Below are 22717 nucleotides of genomic sequence, written 5' to 3'. Positions count from 1 at the left end.
TAAGGGGGAGGTGAAAAAACTGAACTCTGCCATTACTTTTTGGCTTCTGCGTCGTTCTTCCCCGAGGTATAAATGACATGGCGGCTTTATTCTGCAGGTGTTTATTCTTCCAAAAATACCCAAATTATACAATGTTTTTTATCTATTGTTTTAGGTTTTTATTCATGAAAATAAAATACTTTTGTGTTGCTGAGTTCAGAGGTCGGGAACATTTCTAATTTCACACAGCTCTATGAGAGTTTTGTTTTTGTGTGACAACTTGAAGTTTTCATTAATGACAGTTTTATGTATATTTTAACATTTTGATCACTTTTATTACTTTTTTGGCAGACAGAAACACCCAAAAAACATTTTGGAAACATTTACCGTGCAGGATAAACAATATTTTTAAATTATATTTTAGAGGTCCTTATGAATACAACAATACCAATAAAGCATAGTTTTTGTTTATATACGACTTAAGTAAGTGGAAAAAGGCTATTTGGGTATGTTTTTTTGTTACTTGGAATTTTCATATTTCACTGTTTATTTACTTACTTTTTCAATACTGGGCTTATACATGTGAACTAAATGATTATATAATATACTGCAATACTTGTTGTGTGTCATGTATGTTTCTATACATTTGACAGCATAATAGGGCCTAACGGACATCCAAACATGATAGGCCTGAGGGCTCTTCATAGGTCCATGGCAACCCATAGGTACCACATGATTGCATTACATGGCAGCCAATAGGGTGACAGATAGAGCCTCCCCCTCTTTTATCTGCATAGAGTGCAGCATCCAAAGTGTTAAATGACTGGGATCTGAGTTCTTGCTTATCTCGGCCATTAATATGGGGGGGTCATCTGTACAATACAGTTGCCACCCAGAAGAGACAGTGCGGGAATAGTTCCTAGGACTGATCACTACTACACGTAACAACATGGCGGCTTACAGGAGCTATATAGCGTCCCGTGACCAACTATTACCGCGCAGTGTGAAGCAGTACATACTATTAAGGGCCAGGGGGAAGCGCTACATACCATTACGAAACGGGGTGAAGCGGTTACGGCACGGGGGGGGGGAGGGGGGAGCGGTATATACCATTACGGCGCGGAGGGTGGAGCGGTATATACCATTACGGCGCGGAGGGTGGAGCGGTATATACCATTACGGCGCGGAGGGGGGAGCGGTATATACCATTACGAAACGAGCTTTACTTTTGATACTCACAGCGAAGGGGGGGAGCAGTACATACCATTACAGCGTGGGGGGAAGCAGTGCATACCATTACGGCGCAGGGGGAGCGATACATACCATTACAGCGTGGGGGGGAGCAGTACATGCCATGACGGCTGGGGTGGGGGGTAGCGGTACATACCATGACGGCGGGGGGTGGGGGTTAGCCGAACATACCATGACGGCGCTGGTTGGAGCGGTACATACTATTATAGCGCAGGGTGGAGCAGTACATACTATTATGGCGCGGGGTGGAGCGGTACATACTATTAAGTTGCGGGGTGGAGTGGTACGTACTATTGTGGGGTGGAGCAGTACATACTATTATGGCGCGGAGCGGTACATACTATTATGGCGCGGGGTGGAGCGGTACATACTATTATGGTGCGGGGTGGAGCGGTACATACTATTATGGCGCGGGGTGGAGCGGTACATACTATTATGGCGCGGGGTGGAGCGGTACATACTATTATGGCGCGGGGTGGAGCGGTACATACTATTATGGCGCGGGGTGGAGCGGTACATACTATTATGGCGCGGGGTGGAGCGGTACATACTATTATGGCGCGGGGTGGAGCGGTACATACTATTATGGCGCGGGGTGGAGCGGTACATACTATTATGGCGCGGGGTGGAGCGGTACATACTATTATGGCGCGGGGTGGAGCGGTATATACTATTATGGGGCGGGGTGGAGCGGTACATACTATTATGGCGTGGGATGGAGCGGTACATACTATTATGGTGCGGGGTGAAGCGGTACATACTATTATAGCGCAGGGTGGAGCGGTACATACTATTATGGCGCGGGGTGGCACGGTACATACTATTATGGGGCAGGGTGGAGTGGTACATACTATTATGGGGCAGGGTGGAGCGGTACATACTATTATGGGGCAGGGTGGAGCGGTACATACTATTATGGGGCAGGGTGGAGTGGTACATACTATTATGGTGCAGGGTGGAGCGGTACATACTATTATGGGGCAGGGTGGAGCGGTACATACTATTATGGGGCAGGGTGGAGCGGTACATACTATTATGGGGCAGGGTGAAGCGGTACATACTATTATAGCGCAGGGTGGAGCGGTACATACTATTATGGCGCGGGGTGGCACGGTACATACTATTACGGTGCGAGGTGGAGCGGTACATATGCACGGTACTTAACATCTCACAGTTTTACCCTATTCTGAGTTACTGATGTGTTTTACATCTCCGTTGCTCTCACATTGGCTCATCTTCTTTTCTTTCAGGTCTTTTCAATATACGAACATCACTAGATATCTTCTACAACAGAATATTCCTGATTGACCTATTAAGTATGAAGGAAAACACGAACAAGATGTCAGAGAGTGCATTACATCTCACCCAAGAGATAATCTTCCAGTTTACTACAGAGGTGAGAGATTCTGATGACGTCACATACATAAAGGGACAAGAGGTTTCAATAATGACTTATGAAAAACCCTGTGAACCCTCCACATAGCTGGCAAATCGAGTTCATAAGCAAGCGGATTAACTACCCACGTGATGACAAAGAGACCCACATAACGCGGCGCCAGTTTCAAAGACGGAACCTTCAATTTGAGATTTCTAGAAGACAAATTTTCCCACTATCCCATCCTGTAAGGTTCAGTTACTGACAGACTCCTCCCACTACTCATACGAGCCCCGTTGCTTCCAGGTTCTTCTTTACTTCTTTCCATACCCCCTGCAGTGTATCTGTGATGACATAAGCTGCAGGACAGGCAGACGGAGTAGAAAGAGCTGTAAGGAAGCGAGGATGCTGACCATATACGCAAAGGAATGGAGATACCCCAGTTGAAGAACAAGTGCGGTTGTTTAGCGCAAACTCTGCCAACGACAGGAACTCTGCCCACTTATGAGCCTTTTCGCTAGCAAACAACCGTAAATATTGCACTAAATCCTGGTTCTTCCACTCAGTCTGACCATGCTGACGAGAAGGAAAGCAACGTTCCCAGGTTTATACAGAAGGCTCGCCAAAATTGCGCAACAAACTAAACACCGCGATCAGATACGATGCTCTCGGAAACCCCATGTAGGCGAATGATTTCTTTTACAAAAATCTTGAAAAATTCTATTGCAGAAGGTAGCTTCTTTAACACCACAAAATGTGCCATTTTTGAGAAGCCGTCTACAACAACTATGATAGTGGTGAACTTCTGAGACTCAGGCAGATCAGTGATAAAATCTACAGGGTGACCACGGACGAGAAGGCACTGTTAACGGTCTCAGAGGCCCCTCCGGACAGCGCCGCCAACTTTTACTGCGTGCACAGACAGAGCATCCCTTAACAAAGTCGTGGATCTCCCGAGACATGCCTGGCCACCAGTAGTGTCTAGTACAAAGATCCAGAGTCCCCTGAACCCCTGGATTGCCTGCGAGAACAGATGAGTGAGACTCTTCAATGACTCTAAGACGCAAGATCTCTGGCACAAACCATCTGCCCTCCGGCACCCCCGAGGGAGCGTCCTGCTGACAATTTTGTAGATGAGGAATGAGATCAGATTCTACAGCTGCCACCACCACCCCAGGTGCCAAGATATTCTCGAGAGCCACTGTCTCACTTTCCGGCGAACCGAAACTCTGTGAGACAGCGTCTGCCTTCACGTTCTTCTCCCCTGGAATATATGTAACGACAAAGTTAAACCTGGCGAAAAACAACGTCCACCTGGCCTGACGAGCTGTGAGTCTCTTAGCATTGGCGAAATATGCCAAGTTTTTATGATCAGTATACACGGTAATGAGATGCCTTGCCCCCTCAAGATGGTGACGCCACTCTTCTAGAGACCACTTAATCGCCAATAACTCACGATTACCCACATCATAGTTACGTTCCACTGAACTGAACTTCCGCGAGAAGAACGCACATGGACTATACCCAGATCTCCTGTTGACTTCCTGAGACAATACAGCCCCCGCCCCCACCTCACACACATCGACCTCAGGCTGTATTAGCACCGGGGCAGCAGTAAATGCCCTTTTGAGATGACTAAAAGCCTCTAGGGCCCCTGGCGACCATCTTACTAAGTCAGCACTCTTCTTTTCACTCTTCTAATTCTTAATGAATTTACGATAAAAATTTGTGAAACTTAAAAACCGCTGGAAAGCTTTCAGGTTATCTGGTCTGACCCATTGGGAGATTGCCGCCACTTTATCAGACTCCATTTGAATCTCCGTGGGTGAAATCACATAACCAAGGAAAAACACTTGTTTAGTACCAAAAAGGCATTTCTCCAACGTGACAAAAAGTTGGTACTCACACAAACAGGTCAGAACCAGCCTCAGGTGCTGCACATGTGAATCCCAGTCTGGGGAGTACACCAGACGGTCATTGAGATATATGACCAAAAATACCCACAGGATGTCATGGAAGACCGTGTTCATAAATCCCTGGAACACCGCGGGGGCATTACAAAATGTTCGAACGAGGTGTTGAACACGGTCTTCCACTCATCTCCCATTCGGATGCGAATTAAATTGTAAGCCCCCCTTAAGTCCAATTGGGAAAACCAGTGGGCCCCTACCACCTGATTCAATAAATCAGGAACTGGGGGCAAGGAGCACTGGTTCTTCACTGTAATTTTATTCATAGGCCGATAATCCACACAAGGCCTCAATGTCCCATCCTTCTTCTCTACAAAGAAGAGACCTGCCCCGGCAGGGAAACTGGACGGCCTGATATGTCGTTTGGCCAGAGACTCTGACATATAGGACTTAAGGGCTTCGTGCTCACGCCCAGACAAATTGAAAATGTCTCCCTTAGGGATGGGACTGTCGGGGATCAAATCAATACCACAGTCCTACTTCCTATGGGGAGGCAAAGTCTCAGACAGTTTCTTGGAAAATACATCATCAAAATCAGACAAATACTCAGGAATAAGTATGGTATCTGCTGAAAACATGGATATAGTAGCTAAGTGACTATGACAGGACAGCCCCCAATGTGTCAATTCCCGAGTGGACCAATCAAATCGGGGATTGTGCAGTGCCAACCAGGAAATACCAAGCACTACATCAGCGGACATCCTTTCCATTACGAAGAACAGGAGATTCTCAGAATGGAGAACACCCATAGTGAACTCTAAAATGGGAGTCCTCCATTGTACAACACCTGCCGACAGGGGGGGTAGAATCAATACTAGTTAAGCGTATGGGAATCTTTAACGCCAATAATTCAGTCATCAGAGGTCTGAGAAAACTCAAACTACTCAAATTGGCGGCAGCACCCGAATCAATAAAAGCTTGACCGGACTGAGTGAAATTCTGGAAGCCAATCTGACAAGGCACCAACAACTTAGGGAGTACCTGTGATCCTAGGTGATCCTCCCAAAAATCGGCTAGGATCTAAAGTTTTCTGCCGATTCGGATTGATGTTGTAGACGCTTCTGAGGACAGGTCGCTACACGATGACCGGCTTTCCCACAATAGAGGCATAGACGATGAGTGATCCGGAACCGTCGCCATTCCTCAGGACTTAGCTGGTCCACTTCCATAGGCTCGGCCCCAGGAGCTGGCATGGGAGAAGTGGGAGTGGGTCTGCTGGATTCTCTAGCCTTATGGGTCTGATGTCCTCTTTTCTAGATCTCAGCCTCCTGTCAGCTTTGACCGCCAATTCCATCGCATCATTGAGTGTCACGGGAGCGGGATGAGAAATGAGTAGGTCCTTGACAGCGTCAGAAAGACCCAACAAAAAACACATCTTTAATGGCGCTATCGTTCCAAGAGGTGTCACCTGCATACAGTCTAAATTTAGAGCAATAGTCCTCTACCCACTGCTTTCCCTGATGAAGAGACGACATGAGATGAGATACCGCCAACCCCGCATGGTCCGGCTCATCAAAAATACCTCCAAGTTTCCGAAAAAATGAATCAACTGACAGCAGGCAAGCCAAACTCTCGGGTAAGAAGTAGGCCCATGTCTGCGGAGGACCGCAAAGTAAGGACATAATTAATCCAACTTTCTGGGATTCTGAGCTGGAGGAGCATGGTCGCTTCCGAAAATACAATCTACATGCCTGCTGAAAAACAAAGAACTTGCTCCTCTCCCCTGAAAATACCTCAGGAAGAGGACACTTGGACTCAGGAATAGAAAGGGCGGTAGAAACATGCACTAACTCCCGCTGCTCCTGGGCCACCATACGACCAGACAGGTCTTGGATCATGACCCCTAAATCCTGCAACTGACTTGCGAGGGTACTCATGGCCTCCATTGGAGAGCAATTTTAAGGGCCAGTTATTATGTTACGGTATACTACCCGTGATACACCAGCCCGGGTGCCCTAGATCTCACCAACAACCCCTTTCCCTGCCCGCTTGCCTCCACTCCTGGCTAACCCCAAGTGGGCAACTGGGCGGCAGTCCCTACTTTAACTAGGAACCAAAAAAGGGATGCTGGCATACCTGAATGGAAAGGGTAGAATACCGACAGGAAAGGCAGATGTAAATAACCAATACGAACAATACTAAGAAGAACTGAGGCAGATGGAAAAACCTGGCAGACAATAGCAGGGGATAGCAGACAAGCTGACAGAAGCAGGAAACCAACAGAGGCAGACTAGCTAACACACTGAGGGAAACCAATAACTGGCAGTGATTACAAGTCTCTGCCCGACCTTTAAACAAAAGCCTCCGCCCAGGGGCGGAGAGAGGAAAACAGCCAACTCCCAACAGAACACAACAAAGGGGAGCTTGTGCACGGCAGCTGCACTCACATGTGCCGCGCCACTAGCACCACGCCGCCCAGGCACCCACGCCCCCAGCAGCCAGACAACAAGCCAGGGGGATGTGTGCTGACCGCGGGACCCCGCAAAATGCTGCCTTGGGAGGACCAGCATGCGCCGCATGGTAACAGCTACCCATCTTGGTAATTTTTCTGTTAATTTGTTCCAGTTTGTTGATGCCTTTTTTAAAGGGGGTTGCCCAGAACTGGACACAGTATTCCAGATCCAGATGAGGTGTGACTAAGTAAGAATAGATGGGTATAATTACCTTGCGTGATCTAGACTATGCTTCTCTTAATACATCCCAGAATTGTGTTTTCCTTTTTTGTTCCACATTGTTGACTCATGTTCAGTCTCAATCAGTATACCCAAGTCTTTTTTACATGTGCTTCTGCTTAGCTCAATGTCTCCCATTTTGAACGTTTTTTTTTTTTTTTCATTTTTCTTGTCCAGACGTAGGATTTTGCATTTCATCCTGTTAAATACCACTTCGTTAGTCATCGCCCACTGTTCTTTCTCATCTATGGTAATAACAGAGGATGTCACTGTAGAGGGGAGAGATTGTGATTTCATATTACATCATTCTTGTCTATAGTAATAACAGATATGATTGGAGAGGTGATGGACTCTGGAAATGTCTGCAGTGATATTTATTACTGTCTCCTCATATACAGAATTACACAGTAGTGAAGATCTCTAGTGATGGCTGTTGGGCCCCTGTGTGTGATGGATGGGGAAGACCCCTGAACCCAATCACCAAACCACCACCTTACCCCCTGATACATAAGGACATCAATGTACAGAAGATTCTAGAATTCACCAACCAGATGATTGAGCTGCTGACTGGAGAGGTGACGCTGCAGCGAATGCTGGGACATTATACAGTAACAGCACTGGAGGCTTCTGGGTGATGACTGTTTATTGTGTTGTCAGGTTCCTATAAGGTGTCAGGATGTCGCTGTCTATTTCTCCATGGAGGAGTGGGAGTATTTAGAAGAACACAAGCATCTGTACAAGGAGGCCATGATGGAGACCCGCCAGCCGCTCCCATCACCAGGTAATAGACAGGACTAAATACACGGGGACTTTATTATCTGTATGTAAAGAATGATTTCAGTGTCTGTCTGTGTTTCCTCCAGTTCCATCCAGTAAGAGAAGCCCACCAGAGAGATGTCCCCGTCCTCTTCTTCCACAGGACCACCAGGTAGATGGAAATGTCCCTCTGATCTGTAGACTGCTGTGAAGCTCTTATCTTCAGTCTTATTAGAGGTCTTTAACTTGTATGATGAGGATGGTGGAGTTGGCAGGATTACCGCTGACCAGAGATATTACATGTTGCCTGGATCTTCTCCTTGTTTTCTGGCTCAGATAAGTACTCCTGTCAGGTTATTTTTGGTCAGCATGATGATTAATGATCTTTTCTTGTCATGTAAAGCCTTCCACACGACTTCTCCATCCGTCTGCTGACTTTTACAATATTTGTCTCACAGCTTTTGTATCAGGATGAAGATCTGACCGATATTAATACTACAGAGACAAATGTGAGGGGTGATCAGCGGTTTAAAGAAGAGATTCCTACAGGTAACCGCCCAGGAGAGTAGTAACCACTAAATACAGCAGGGAGGAGTCACAGATTCTCCTCAGTCACCGGCTGCAGATATGTTCTTCTGTGGTCTGTGGGATTATTTGGGACTAGTTGATATACCCGGCTTCACCGAAGTTAACTTAGTACAAGTGTTTACGTGTTGTTTGCATGGAAAACTTTTTGAAAGCATAATTAGTTCAGCAGAACTGAGGAATAAAATATGTATACACTTAGAGGAGCATTATATTCTCCTCAAACTGCATATACCGATGTCTCTCTGCAAAATGTGCCAACTCTCCCACTCTTCTCACTTTTACTTTTAAAGGTAACACCCCTTTTTATTCAAATGTAACCCCAGACTGGAGGTTGCAGACCCTTCTTAACCTTACAGGCATGCTCCATCCCTGCAGTCCATGGTCACTTCCTCATGTACTTTACAGCCTTTTAGTATATACATACAGAGGTCAGTTAGATTCTCCTTAATATATACACAGAGGTGAAGTAGATTCTACTCAGTATACAAATAATTTCCCTAGGCTTTATGGTTTCTGAGAAAATAATTTTCTCATGTATTGCAGATTTTTTCATGCTTAGAATTGAAGTTGCAACCCCTTTACTTTTCCTATTTAGAACGTAAAGAATGGTAAATTTCATGTTTGTGAGGTTCAGATGTGTGTTATTAGTTACATTACATAGGGGGTCACTTACTTTTCCACTTAGAATTGAATAATCAAGTTAATTTTCTTATTTAGGACCTAAAGAATTCTAGTGCTAAATTTCACATTTGTACGACACTGTAAAGTTATATTACATAGGGGTTACTAACTTTTACACTTAGAATTAAACAATCAAGTTGCAACTCTTTTTTACTTTTCTCATTAGCACCTAAAGAATGGTCATTCCAAATTTCAAGTTGGAACGACATCGGGAAGTTAGAAAACTTCATTAGGTAGATTACATAGGGGGGTCACTTACTTTTGCACTTAGCATTAAATAATCGAGTTGTGACCCCTTTACTTTTCCCATTTAGGATCTAAATGGTCGTGCTAAATTTTAAGTTTGTACGACACTAGGAAGTCAGAGAATTAGCGGTGAGTCAGTCAGTCAGTGCTTTCGCCTATATGTATCCCAGCTGGTTCATCCTGTAAGCCTGTTAGTGGAAGTAGATATATGAGACTGAAGGCCCCCAGTCATCAGGGCGCTATGACTGCTGGCCTGTAGTAAAGCATGAATGTGTAAGTTATGGGACATTTCTTGTTGTATTAGTGATCATAAAGTTGCAGTCATTGGTCCGATATGACTTGTATATATTGTGAGGGATTAGCGTTAGGATAGGTAGCAACCTGGGCATCCACAGCCAGAGACAGTGACACTCGGAACAATAAAGTTCTTTAGTCCAGGCTTCTCCTGGATTTATTGCAGCAAACATAAAGTAAAAACAGAAATAAACACCTGCTCATCTGAGCACTCCCTACACATATGCTCGGTCCTGACTACTCGCTGTCAGAAGTACGGCTTGCTGCACAAAGCCAGTCTGGTCCCCAGACTTGCAGAGGTCTCACCACCTCTCCCAGGTGGTTGTGAGGTTAGGGGTGTCTCCCTGTAAACCTCTGGCCTTCTCAGTCACACACTGGGCTAGCAGGGCTCCTAGCTCCTAGCTCCACTGAGCCCTCTCTCTGGCTCTCTCAGCCCACACCTCTACAAGACCTGCAGGCCCAGGCTTTATAAGGCCTGGTACCAGCCTCACCTGGTACGTGGGAGTAGCCATTCCACCCTTCACTTTGACCACTTCAGGAAAAGCCGACCCGGATTATGCAGCTTGGAGCCACTGCATTACAATACAACGTGTCAGTAACCTAGTGTTACTGACACCCAAATGCTGACTTCCTCCACCGAGCCCAGGCTGCTCGGTGACACATATCTGTCCAAGCCACTTTGCCGGTCACTGTCTCACAATATGTATACAGCAATAGTAATGTTATTAAGGGCAAGAAGCTGGTGCGGCCTGCAGACAGGTAGATGTAATTTTAGTTTTAGCCATAGTCTGCTCTGCTACACCATTGCCCGTACCTCGCTCTATTTTGCTACTCCAGCATGGAGTCTTGTTTGCTCATCTGTGCTGCCATGTTGCCCGGTCAGATTGCAGCTGGAAGGATTCACTAAACAACACCTACTTTAGGTGGTTTTACAGCTAGAAACATCGTATCAAAAGCAAAAAACAACCAAACGGCTGTTCATGTCGGTTATTTTCAGTATGTTGTGTCGACATTTGCAAGGAAGAGTACTAGATAATAATAATAATAAATCTTTATTTGTATAGTGCCAATTTATTCCGCAGCGCTTTTAAGCATGGGATAAATGCAAACAGTACAGTAATTACAATGTGAGGTACAATCAGTTTGAAACAAATGGGGTGGGGGTGCAGGAGGTACAAGGGGGGTAGGGAGCAAGGCATGGGGAACACAGGCAGTAGGGGATTTCATGTGAAAATCAGTTATCAGAAAGCAAATGCGGTGGGGCGGTAAGGGGGTGCATGGGTAAAGGTTGTGTGTGAAAGGCAGGGTGGAAAGTGTGGGGAGCCATTGGGAGGGGCGGGGGACTAGGTCAGGGGATTTCATATAGTTCCCTGAAGAGGTGCATTTTTAAGGCACGTCCAAAATTTTGTGCATCGGGAATTGTCCAGATGCCTTGGGGTAGAGCATTCCAGAGGATGGGTGCTGCTCTGGTGAAGTCCTGGAGGCGAGCATGTGAGGTTCATATTAGAGGTGTGTTTAGTCTGAGTGTGTTAGTGGATCAGAGTGTGCGGGCTGGGTGGTGTACTGACAGGAGGGAGGCGATGTATGGGGGTGCGGCGTCATGCAGACCTTTGTGGGTGAAGTTGAGGAGTTTAAATTTAGTTCTGCAGTGGATGGTCAGCAAGTGCAGCGACTGGCGTAGTGCAGAGGTGTCTGAGTAACAGCTCGATAGAAAAATGAGCCTAGCTGCGCATTTAGTATGGATTGGAGTAGAGCGAGTCTGGTGCAGGGGAGGCCCATAAGTAGGGAGTTGCAGTAGTCGAGTCGGAAGTTGATGAGGGCAGCCTCGACTGTCTTTAGTGTATCTGTGGTGAGGAATGGCAGTATTTTAGCAATATTTCTGAGGTGCATGTGGCATGTTTGGGCCAGAGAATGGATGTGGGGTGTAAAGGAGAGGTCAGAGTCCAGTGTGACCCCAAGGCAGCAGGCGTTCTGTCTGGTGGTTATGATTGTGCCAGACACTGGAATGGAGATGTTGAGGGGAGGTTGGTTGGAAGGCGGAAAGACGAGGAGGTCCGTTTTAGAGAGGTTACGTTTCAGAAAAAGGGAGGACATAGTGTTAGAGACAGCGGACAGACAGTCGGTGATATTTTGGAGGAGGTGTATAGTTGGGTGTCATCAGCGTAGAGATAAGCAGAGGGGATATGATGGAGATGTCTTGTAGTCACTTACTCTGCCTGTTATGGAAGTATGATATTACTGCAGTCACACATTCTCTCCCGGGTTCAGTAATATTCACTGGTTTCTTGCTCTACTCTTTAATGTGACTTTCATCCAATTATCCCCCTATGCTGACAGGTGCACCGTTAGCATTTGCCTACTTTCCCTGTCACTACCCGACTCTGGGTCTCCAGATTACCCCAGGAGAGGAGAACTGTGTTAGAGCAATGGGGGATTAATAAGTAAGTGCCCTTCTACACAGGATGATAAATCATTCAGATTACTGCGATCCATACTACAGTGTAAGCGCACGCCCCGACTGAACAACTAATGATAATTATTTTATCATTTGTCCTTCAGTTTATGTCTGTGTAAAAACTGAACTGCAATCAGCCCGTGTGAACAGGCAGAGATTCGTCTATGAACGACTGCCTGTTTACTGTGAGTAGAGGCGAATGAGGTTTGGTGTCCATAAATAGATAAAATTCTGTTATGAAATATGGCAGCCATTGCTTCCCTCTAGGAATCCTTTCTGAGGAGATATGACCAAAGTATTGTATTGTATAAACATCCGGACATTTCCTGCATCCAATCAGCCTGTCAGACTTCTTCTGGAGCCAGTGTGCGCTCCCTTTATTCGTCCCCTTCCAATCCGATTCCTGCACTTCCTATATTAGGCATCCCCCCCCTCGTCTGGGTGTCTAAGCAATTTTGTCTTATCCATTTGTGATAAAGCCTGTGTTTGTGTTGTGACAAGTGAGGCAAACTTGCCCGGGATCTCTGATTTACGAGCTTCCTCTGTTTTTCACGCTTCTTTTAGTCCTCATGCTTACGGCCATGTCAGATCCCGCCAGTCGAATACCGCAGCAGGATCCGACACGGCGCCCCCCAGAAATCCCATACTGACCTCTCCGGATCTGCCACGAGACTCCCGTCCGGCGAGCCGGCGCGCATTCGCAGTGAAGCGCATGACACATTGGCGCTGGGCGGTGGCATGTGTTCCTGCGATACTTCCGCTGTGCACAGTGGAAGTATCATGGGATGGATGGCTTCCATTGACTGCATTGGAAGCCGGCCGCGCGTATTTCCGCGGCAATTTGGATATGCCACGATTTGTTTCATGCTGCGGAAATCCGCAGTGGAATTTCTGCAGCGGGGACATTGTACAGCAGAAAAGCTGTTAGGTTCAATAGAGGCTAATAACTTCGGGATTTCATTGCGGAAAACCCGGCTGTGGACATTTGGTCTTAGTTGTGTGATATCTATGCCAGTATCAGCTTTGACAATATCAGCCATCATGTCCTTGGACGGCCAGGTCTTCTTTTGTCACTGATCTGTCCAAGCATTATAGATTGTTAGAAAATATAATATTAATATTTAACATTATATATCGACTCTGCTTGCACTACATGGCCAAAATACATGAGTCTGAGTCTGGTCATCTTGTCCTCCAGTGATATATCAGGTGTTATATGATTCAGGACTTCTCTGTTTGTTACTCTCGCTGTCTAGGACATATGCAGCAGCTTTCGCCAGCAGATCAAACGCATCATCCCTCCTTCTATTAGCTTTTTTTGCATTCCAGCTTACACATCCATACATGACTATGGGGAATACGGTGGTTTGCACTATTCTGCGTTTAGTTGCTATACCGATACCCCTACTTTTCCAGATTTTGTCCATGCTTAGCATCGTGCTTCGCCTCAATGCTATCCTTCTTTTATTTCCTGGCATAGATTCTCCAGCCTGGTCAATTTTTGATCCAAGGAAGATGAAGTCTCGCACGCATTCTATGACCTCATTGGCGATTTTAATTTCAATTTGACCATTTTTGCAGTATTTAAATTCAGGTAGAGGCTCATTTTTTCCCTTTTCAGTTTTAATCCTCCATATCAACTGCTTCAGACCGGCTTCTGTTTCTGCAAGCAGAGATTAAACAAGAAGGGTGAGAGGATGCAGTCCTATCGGACACCTTTGCCAATCCCAAACTAATCTGTGTCCCCATACTGTGTTTCCCCAGTGGCTTTTTGATTGGTATAACGTGCTTTTATCAGCTTGACTAGATATGCCGATACGCCCAGCTCTTGTAGGGGGCGCCATAACTTGTCATGCTCGACGCACTCAAAGGCCTTGATGTAGTCGATGAAGCACATGCAAATATTCTTTTGGTATTCCCAAGCTTTTTTCATGGTCCATCACAGGTTTGCAATATGGTCACGGGAGCCACATCCTCACCGGAATCCTGCCTGCGCATCAGCGAATGCTGCTTCGACTACTGTTCTCAGTCTTTCCTGTATAGTTTTGAGAAGGATCTTGCTTGCATGCCGAATGAGGGCTATTGTTCGGTAGTTGGAGCAAATCTGGAAGTTGCCTTTCTATCTATTCCAGCCCTCTGGCCATTGTGTGGATGCCCATACTGCCCAGCACAGCGCTGTGATGGTTTTCACTGGTACTAGCAGCAATAGCTCGGTCGGTATCTTATCTATGCCTGGTCTTTTTTTTTTAAATTTTGCCTAATTGTTTCATCGCCATAACCACTTCAGACCTCATAATGGAGGGCTCCAAGTCCACAGGATCCACCTCTTGCAATTTTCCAGTTATGTGGTTGCAGGAATATAGTGCCTCTGAGTATTCCTTCCACCTATCCTTGATACTCTGTTGGTCATTCGGTTGCTTCCCATTTTTGCCTCTGACTGTGCTGTTTCATGCCATGAAAGGTTTTCTGGCCATGTTAACCTGTGTGAATATGTCTTGTATATGGCCTTTCATGGCTTCTGCTTCGAGTTCATTCCAGTCCGTTTCCTTGTCTTTCCTTGCAGCTCGCTAAAAATCGGCATTTAGTTGTCAAACTTCATCTTTGTTGCTGGCCACCTCAGCTACTCTTCTTTTATCGGCTATTTCTATGATAGTATCACAGACTGGGTTGATCAGGGAAATGCAGTGGATGTGGTTTTTCTTGACCTTAGTAAAGCATTTGACAAAGTATCTCATACTATACTTATTGAAAAAATGACCAAATATGGGACTGACAAGACAACTGTTACGTGGATTCAGGACTGGCTGAGTGATCATACTCAAAGAGTGGTCATAAATGGCTGCACATCCAAGTGGAAGAATGTATTAAGTGGGGTACCACAAGGCTCTGTCCTAGGCCCAGTGTTGTTCAACATTTTTATAAATGATCTGGAGAAGGGAATTGATGGGAAACTGGTCAAATTTGCCAATGACACAAAGATAGAAGGGATAGCTAATACTAGGGAAGAGAGAGAGAGTATTCAAAAAGATCTAGAAAAGCTTGCACAGTGGGCAGCGACTAACAGAATGGTATTTAACAAGGAGAACTGCAAAGTCCTACATCTGGGCAAGAAAATGCAAAAAGCACATACAGAATGGGAGGAATTGAGCTAAGCAGCAGCACATGTGAAAAAGACTTGGGTATACTAATAGATCATAGATTTAACATGAGTCAACAATGTGATGCAGCAGCCAAAAAGGCAAACACAATTCTGCGATGTATTAAGAGAAGCATAGAGTCTAGATCACGTGAGGTTTCTTTAGTCAGAACTGATCTGGAATACTGTGTCCAGTTCTGGGTACCCCACTTTAAAAAAAGATATAGAAAAACTGGAACAAGCTCAGAGAAGAGTTACCAAGATGGTAAACAGTCTGCAAATCATGTCCTATGAAGAACAGTTAAAGGATCTGGGAATGTTTAGCATGTAAAAAAGAAGGCTGAGAGGAGACTTAATAGCTGTCTACAAATATCTGAAGGGCTGTCACACTGCAGAGGGATCAGCCTTATTCTCATTTGCACAAGGAAAGACTAGAAGCAAGGGGATGAAACTGAAAGGGAGGAGACACAAATTAGATATTAGAAAAAACTTTCTGACAGTGAGGGGGATGAATGAGTGGAACAGGTTACCATGGGAGGTGGGGAGTTCTCCTTCAATGGAGGTCTTCAAACAAAGGCTGGACAAATATCTGTTTGGGATGATTTAGTAAATCCTGCATTGAGCAGGGGTTAGACCCAATGACTCTGGAGGTCCCTTCCAACTCTACCATTCTATGATTCTGTTCTATGATTCTATTCTGAGGGTTTGCTTGGACAACCAATAGCGTTGTTTTCCTGCTTCTTATAGGTGAGATGCTTACTGGCAGTTTCCATAACTGTGGACTGCATATCACGACATAGTTCCTCTGGATGCTTTTCTGATGTGTCAAGCAGTCGAATCTGTTTGTTACCTCAATATTTTATGAAAAAGAGGGTTCTTAGAGGTGTCGAATTTTCTCAAAGGAGCATCTTTCTTAATGCTACATAATTTGATCTTGATCTTAGCTGCAAGGAGTTCATGATCGGTGCCGCAGTCAGTACCAGAAAAGGTTTTTATTGCAACAACTGAAATTCGCCAATCATGAGTACACAGGATGCAATCAGTCTGATTTCGATGGAGGCCATTGGCAGATGTCCATGTGTACAGTTGGTTTTGGGTTGCATAAACCATGTGTTTGCTATCCTGAGCTAGTTTTCTTGGCAGAACTGTACCAGGCAATCACCAACTTCATTTCTTTCACCAAGCCCGAATTTTCTTGTGATGGTTGCTTCTGGCTAGCTGACAACTTTGTAATTAAAGTCTCCCATAATGTAAATGATGTCCTTCTTTGGCACTCCATTTAGAGTTTTCTGGACGTTGGCATAAAAATCTTCAATGGTTTTCTCATCAGCAACTGGGGTTGGGGCATAGACCAGTAAGATTGAGATGTTCAATGACTTACCATGTATCCAGATAGCAATGATGAGGTCGATAATTGTTCTAAAACTTTCTACTGCCTTTGGGGTCTGCTTATTTGTAATACAGGCTTCTACATTCCTCTTGATTTCCTTGTGTCCAGCATAGTGCAATGTGAAGTCATCAAACTGAAAATATTCATTACTGATCCAGTGTAATTCGCTAATTCCAAGAATATGAATGTTAAGTCTGGTCATTTCGCCTTTCACAATGCCCAATTTCCCCTAGACTCATGCCACGCACATTCCATGTTGCTAGTATGAGTGGATTCTTACTCCTCTGATTGGTGCACTGATAGAAGCATTAGCCTTCCCCTTCCATCACATTTGTCTTTACTGCCTCTAATAGTGGGGTGCCACGTTCTCACCTAAGAGACAACACCCCGGGTGCTAAGAATAAGGAAGGCACTCAAAAACAATATATTAGTGATGGTGAGAAGTTGTGTGAGGACAGCCAGCTCTTGGAGTGAGCTACAGAGGTGGTGGAGGTGGAAGCGGTTGCCGAGATACATAGCTGTGCTAGTGGAAGTCGTGGTAAACGTGGTGGTGGTGGTAGCTATGAAGGTGGATATGGTGAGGCGGAGCAAGGAGCCCATGAGACATCAGAATAGACTAAGGGAAGTGGTGGAGATGATGAGGACTATGATGATGATGATGATGTGGTTTTGGACAGGATGTGGGAACCAGGTGATGACATTGTCAGAGGAGGACGGTAGGGGCAGTACTGGCAGTGATAAAGAGCTGAGTTGAGGTTGGGCCAGAACATCTGCAAAAACTCCCCGGAGAAGGCCTGTTGGTATAATCCGCTCAGTAGTGGGTGACTGTGACACTGTTGCTGCCAGTGAAGGCTCCAGGAGAAATATGGCACTGTGACGGATCTATAAGCAGAAAGTAAGGTATGGTCAGGCCACAAATGTAGGAACTGTGGGTCTACCTGATCGCATGGAGCGGCATCACAAGAGCACATGGGACAATCAGTATGCCCCACTGTGATATAGAGACTGTTAAGCCCTTAGACATTTTGTGTGTATATATCTGCACTGCTTGTCTTTTTCTAGAATAAATCTTCAATTTATTAGTCAGCCTTGTCCATTTCAAAACGAACCATAACTCCGAAGATTGTGTTCATAATTTATAGTCTAGGTCCCAGTTTACCTGCAATGTGTGTATGTGTGCAGCATTGTAGAGTGCTGGAGAGCATTAGAACGGACGAGGTGGTGATTTGAGCTTTTGCTTCGCATGCGTGCAGAAGCCCGGGAAAGCTGGGTACAATTCAGCCTGTATTCTAGCGATTCCAAGCTTGCAGCCTTCTCGACTAATCAATCTAGGCTCTGCTGTGACGGTTGGTAGCGGCAAGTGCACTCAGAATAGTCAATTCATGACTATCAGAGATAGAAGTGGATTCAATAGGTATGCCCCCCCTCTCCACTCACAGTGACACCCACAATGTGAACAAGACCTTGCTGCTGCTCGGAATCCCTGTCATCTGTCTAGTAGCCAGGCCTCATCCACAGGCAGTCCAGTCTTGTTGTCATCATCACTGTCATCTAGTGCTTCTCCTCTGTTCCCTCAGTTATCCATACTGGCATCTATGGCTAACAAATACTATGTGCCCAGTTATCTAGTTGTCATCGGCTGAACTCACAGCTGGCCAAGGTGTTGCATCCCGTAGCTCCCGTATATATTCACACACGCTTCCGTGCTATGTTCTAGTATGTATTTATACGCTATACACTTTATAATTGTTCCTTAGAAGCTGATGACTCTTCTAATACATATAATTCATGGATTTGTTTTCAGTTGGAAATATCGCATCACACTCGCATGCTCATCCCACAGTGTACGATGTGTTGGACTGAGCCATTGAAAACAATGGGCGATGCGTTCCGAGGAATGTGAGAGGATAGAACATGCCATGACGTTTTTTCTTCGCCACATCGCTGTACTGGAAAAAATCGTTCACGTGTATGACTCTATTCAAAAGAATGGAGTTCATATTTACGCAAGATTTGTGAGCCTGACAACACACAAATCTCGCACAGTTTTTACACTCATGTCAAACTGGCCTAATGAGAAGAGAAAATACACACTTTATTATCTCCCCAACTATTTCTCCTCCTGTAATTGTATGTTATGTGGGATTTTTGTGGTTTTTAGTATTGGTTTATATTTCTCTTCAGGTTCCTACAATATAGGATCAAGGATAGAGAAGGACAGGAATAAGATGGCAGAGAGTCTATTAAATATCATCCGAGAGATAATCTTCCAGTTTACTGGAGAGGTGAGAGATTCTGATGATGTCATATTACATAATTTTATCTATGGTAATAACAAATGATGTCACTAGAGAGGTGAGAGACTCTGATGATGTCACATTACATCATTCTTATCTGTGGTAATAACAGATGATTTCACTGAAGAGGTGAAGGTGATATTTATTACTGTCTCCCCATATACAGGATTACACAGTAGTGAAGAAGACCTCTAGTGATGGCTGTCGGACCCCTGTGTGTGATGGATGGGGGAGCCCAATCACGGGACCCCCACCTCACCCCATGATACATGAGGACATCAATGTACAGAAGATTCTAGAACTCACCAACAAGATGATTAAGCTGCTGGCTGGAGAGGTGACGCTGCGGGGAATGCTGGGACATTATACAGTAACAGCACTGGAGGCTTCTGGGTAATGACTGTATATTGTGTTGTCAGGTTCCTATAAGGTGTCAGGATGTCGCTGTCTATTTCTCCATGGAGGAGTGGGAGTATTTAGAAAGACACAAGGATCTGTTCAAGGATGCCATGATGCAGACCCGCCAGCCGCTCCCATCACCAGGTAATAGACAGGACTAAATACACGGGGACTTTATTATCTGTATGTAAAGAATGACTTCAGTGTCTGTCTGTGTTTCCTCCAGTTCCATCCAGTAAGAGAAGCCCACCAGAGAGATGTCCCCGTCCTCTTCTTCCACAGGACCACCAGGTAAATGGAGATGTCCTTCTGATCTGTAGAAGGCTGTGAAGCTGTTGTCTTCAGTCTTATTAGATGTCTTCTACTTGTGTGATGAGGCCGGTGGAGATGGCAGGATTACCGCTGACCAGAGACATTACATGTTGTCTGGATCTTCTCCCAGTCTTTTGGCGGTGGAGACTGCTGGTGGCAATAAGGAGCCAACAGGTTGGATTTATAGCTATCTGCTCCTTTATGTCCCCCGAGACAAACAGCGGATGTGTCTGGTAGACGCTGATCTCCTCCACTGAGACAACGTGCATCGTGTCTAGCCATGCCAGATATACATGTGTATGAGGTTCCTGAGGGGTCATTGAGCCACCATCTAATATCTATGTCCAGCTTCCAGACCTGCAGCTATGTGGCTCAGATAACTACTCTTGTCAGGTCACTTTTGGTCATCATGATGATTAATGATCTTTTCTTGTCATGTTAAACCTTCCACACGACCTATCCAACCGTCTGCTGACTTTTACAATATTTGTCTCACAGCTTTTGTATCAGGATGAAGATCTGACCAATATTAATACTACAGAGACAAATGTGAGTGGCGATCAGCGGTGTAAAGAGGAGATTCCTACAGGTAACCGCCCAGGTGAGTAGTAACCACTAAATACAGCAGAGAGGAGTCACAGATTCTCCTCAGTCAGCGGCTGCAGATATCTTATTCTGCTGTCTGTGGGGATATTGGGGATGACAGATCCTGCAGTCCGGGCCCCATCCTCCCAGCTGGTTCATCCTGTAAGCCTGTTGGTGGAAGTAGATATATGAGACTGCAGGCCCCCAGTCCTCATGGTGCTATGGGTAGTGGACTGTAGAATTTGACCATTTTGACTGACCATCTTTTCAAAAATGATATACAAATAATCTTTCACGATGGCTGATAGAAGACTGTCTGCCAAACATCATCTGTCAGGTTGGATTGTTTTCATCTGTGTGGCATGATCAGACACATACAGCTTATCATCTGTCACTTTGCACAAGACCTCTCCCTGATCTGCCAATTTAATCTGACATGCTGACTGTCGGACCATTCATATGAATGATCGGGCATACAATTAATTGGATCTATTCTGGCCAATCCTTATCTCACATGTATGACCAGTGTAACAACTAGTCATACTTACAGTTATAACACCACTAATGCATCTCACACTAGAGGGTTATTGCACTAATGGGTTGCAACTCAGTGTGGCTATGATAATTGCGTAGTGCGGCCACCAGTTGAACTCAGGCAAGGTAGCTTAATGGATCGCCATCTTCTGGCGTCCTGCAGTTTGGACATTTTTGGCCTGACAGATTCCCTTTAACAGCTGACCTGCTACACCAGCTTATTGTCTATCTGCGCCAAAGAAATCACTATGCTGAATCAACTGGGCTTGGAAAAAGATATTATACCACATTGGAAAATAGAGAAAGACGACACTGAGGTGAAACCCTCTTTAATACAGAATATGACTTTTATGAGGAAAATTCTAATCTGCAAACTCCTTATAAAAACCACCTTTCAGAATTATCAAGAACACAATAAAGGAAGGACCTCTCCTACCCTCTTATTTTCCTAATGCTCCCTTTTCTATGCAGAGTTACTGTACTTTTTATTTAGTCCAATGGAAACAGCTGATCGGCAGAGCTCCCGGTTGTTGGCCCTCCACCAATCTGATGTCGATGATCTTTCCTGAGGATAGGTCATTAGTAAAATAGAGTTTTGGAAAGTCCCTCCAAGCTGGCCGTACACATTCAATAACCATGAGAAAAATTCTAACCTCCTATACACATTGTGGCAAGTTGGGGTTACTCGCCTCTTGAATCACCGACCTCTCCGGTCAGGAATGGTTACCACATGTGTAGAAACATTCCAGAAAATTGCAGTTCTTTTAAACGTCTGCCAGTTTTATTCTACACCACAGCAAACGTATATAGCATACAATACAGTTCAAATTCTGCACCAGGGTGAAAGTCTAGGGTTGTCGTCCCTGTCCAACTCGAGGTTTCATCTGGTCCACATTGGACCTCCAGCTTGCAGGTTGTTCACTTTTTTGCCTATTTTGTGATGGAGATCACAAAGATCATTGTGGCCAACATGGTAAATCTGAGGTCATACATAAATAACCAGTGAGATCATAAAAAAGAGGCAGCTTGGGTCCTGTCCTAAGTGAAGTGCCGGATCCTAGCAATTTTGACAGTTCACATTCCCGGGGTAGATAACTGGGCTACAGACTACCTCAGTCAGCAACAAATCAATGCTGTAGAGTGGTCTCTTGACTTTATCATCTTCTCCCTGATTTGCCAGCTTTAGGGCATGCTGGACATAGACCTCACAGACTCTTGCCTGAACCACATAATTCCACAGTTAATGCCCATAGACTGGACAAGCTCAGCGTAGGAAAGAAAATATTATCAAGATAGCCTGTGAGCTGTTCATCAGAACAGCTACGTTTAGAGGTAGAGATTGGAGCTGCAGGAAGATCATTTACATATTCCCTGTGCATTCTGGGAAGTGCAAAGAATCACTGTAAGCGGGAAGATTGCTGGGATTAGCCGGGTCTAGCTGCTCGTCCGACATCGCCAAATGGTGTGCAAAATTGTACACATAGTAGTATTTTACAGGTTATATCTCTTCACTACAATTCTTCACTTTTAGAAGTTTGTAAGTGGACATTAATTGACGATATGGAAAAAAAGAGGAGCCATTTGGTGAGCTGCCACATATGCTATATGTTTACAGACCTACCAGAGGAAAAGCTAAACTTTACCTGCCAGAAATGCAGCTTGTTTCTCTACTGAAGGAAAAGGTGTATAGCCATCAGGAGAGATTAGCTACATAGAAACATATTAAGGAAGACGAAGATTTCCTTGACAGAGTAGAAGTAAGTCTTTAAAATGTTAAAGGAAAAGAAATGTCCAGTG

General features: G+C 45.1%; 1 protein-coding gene across 1 annotated transcript in view; it reads left to right on the top strand.

Moving 5' to 3' along the window:
• Window positions 1-22717, top strand: part of LOC136629090 (uncharacterized) — a 246265-nt gene that overhangs the window by 147087 nt on the left and 76461 nt on the right. Inside the window, exons 6-15 of the mRNA XM_066605210.1 lie at window positions 2481-2626; window positions 7646-7822; window positions 7905-8028; window positions 8111-8175; window positions 8462-8552; window positions 18978-19078; window positions 19257-19427; window positions 19510-19633; window positions 19716-19780; window positions 20300-20402. Coding sequence (XP_066461307.1) covers window positions 2481-2626; window positions 7646-7822; window positions 7905-8028; window positions 8111-8175; window positions 8462-8552; window positions 18978-19078; window positions 19257-19427; window positions 19510-19633; window positions 19716-19780; window positions 20300-20402 — 1167 coding nt within the window. The remainder of the gene's footprint in view (window positions 1-2480; window positions 2627-7645; window positions 7823-7904; window positions 8029-8110; window positions 8176-8461; window positions 8553-18977; window positions 19079-19256; window positions 19428-19509; window positions 19634-19715; window positions 19781-20299; window positions 20403-22717) is intronic.

The sequence above is a fragment of the Eleutherodactylus coqui genome, chromosome 5, assembly GCF_035609145.1.
Source record: "Eleutherodactylus coqui strain aEleCoq1 chromosome 5, aEleCoq1.hap1, whole genome shotgun sequence".
NCBI lineage: Eukaryota > Metazoa > Chordata > Amphibia > Anura > Eleutherodactylidae > Eleutherodactylus > Eleutherodactylus coqui.
This window is presented reverse-complemented; position numbering and strand designations above follow the sequence as displayed.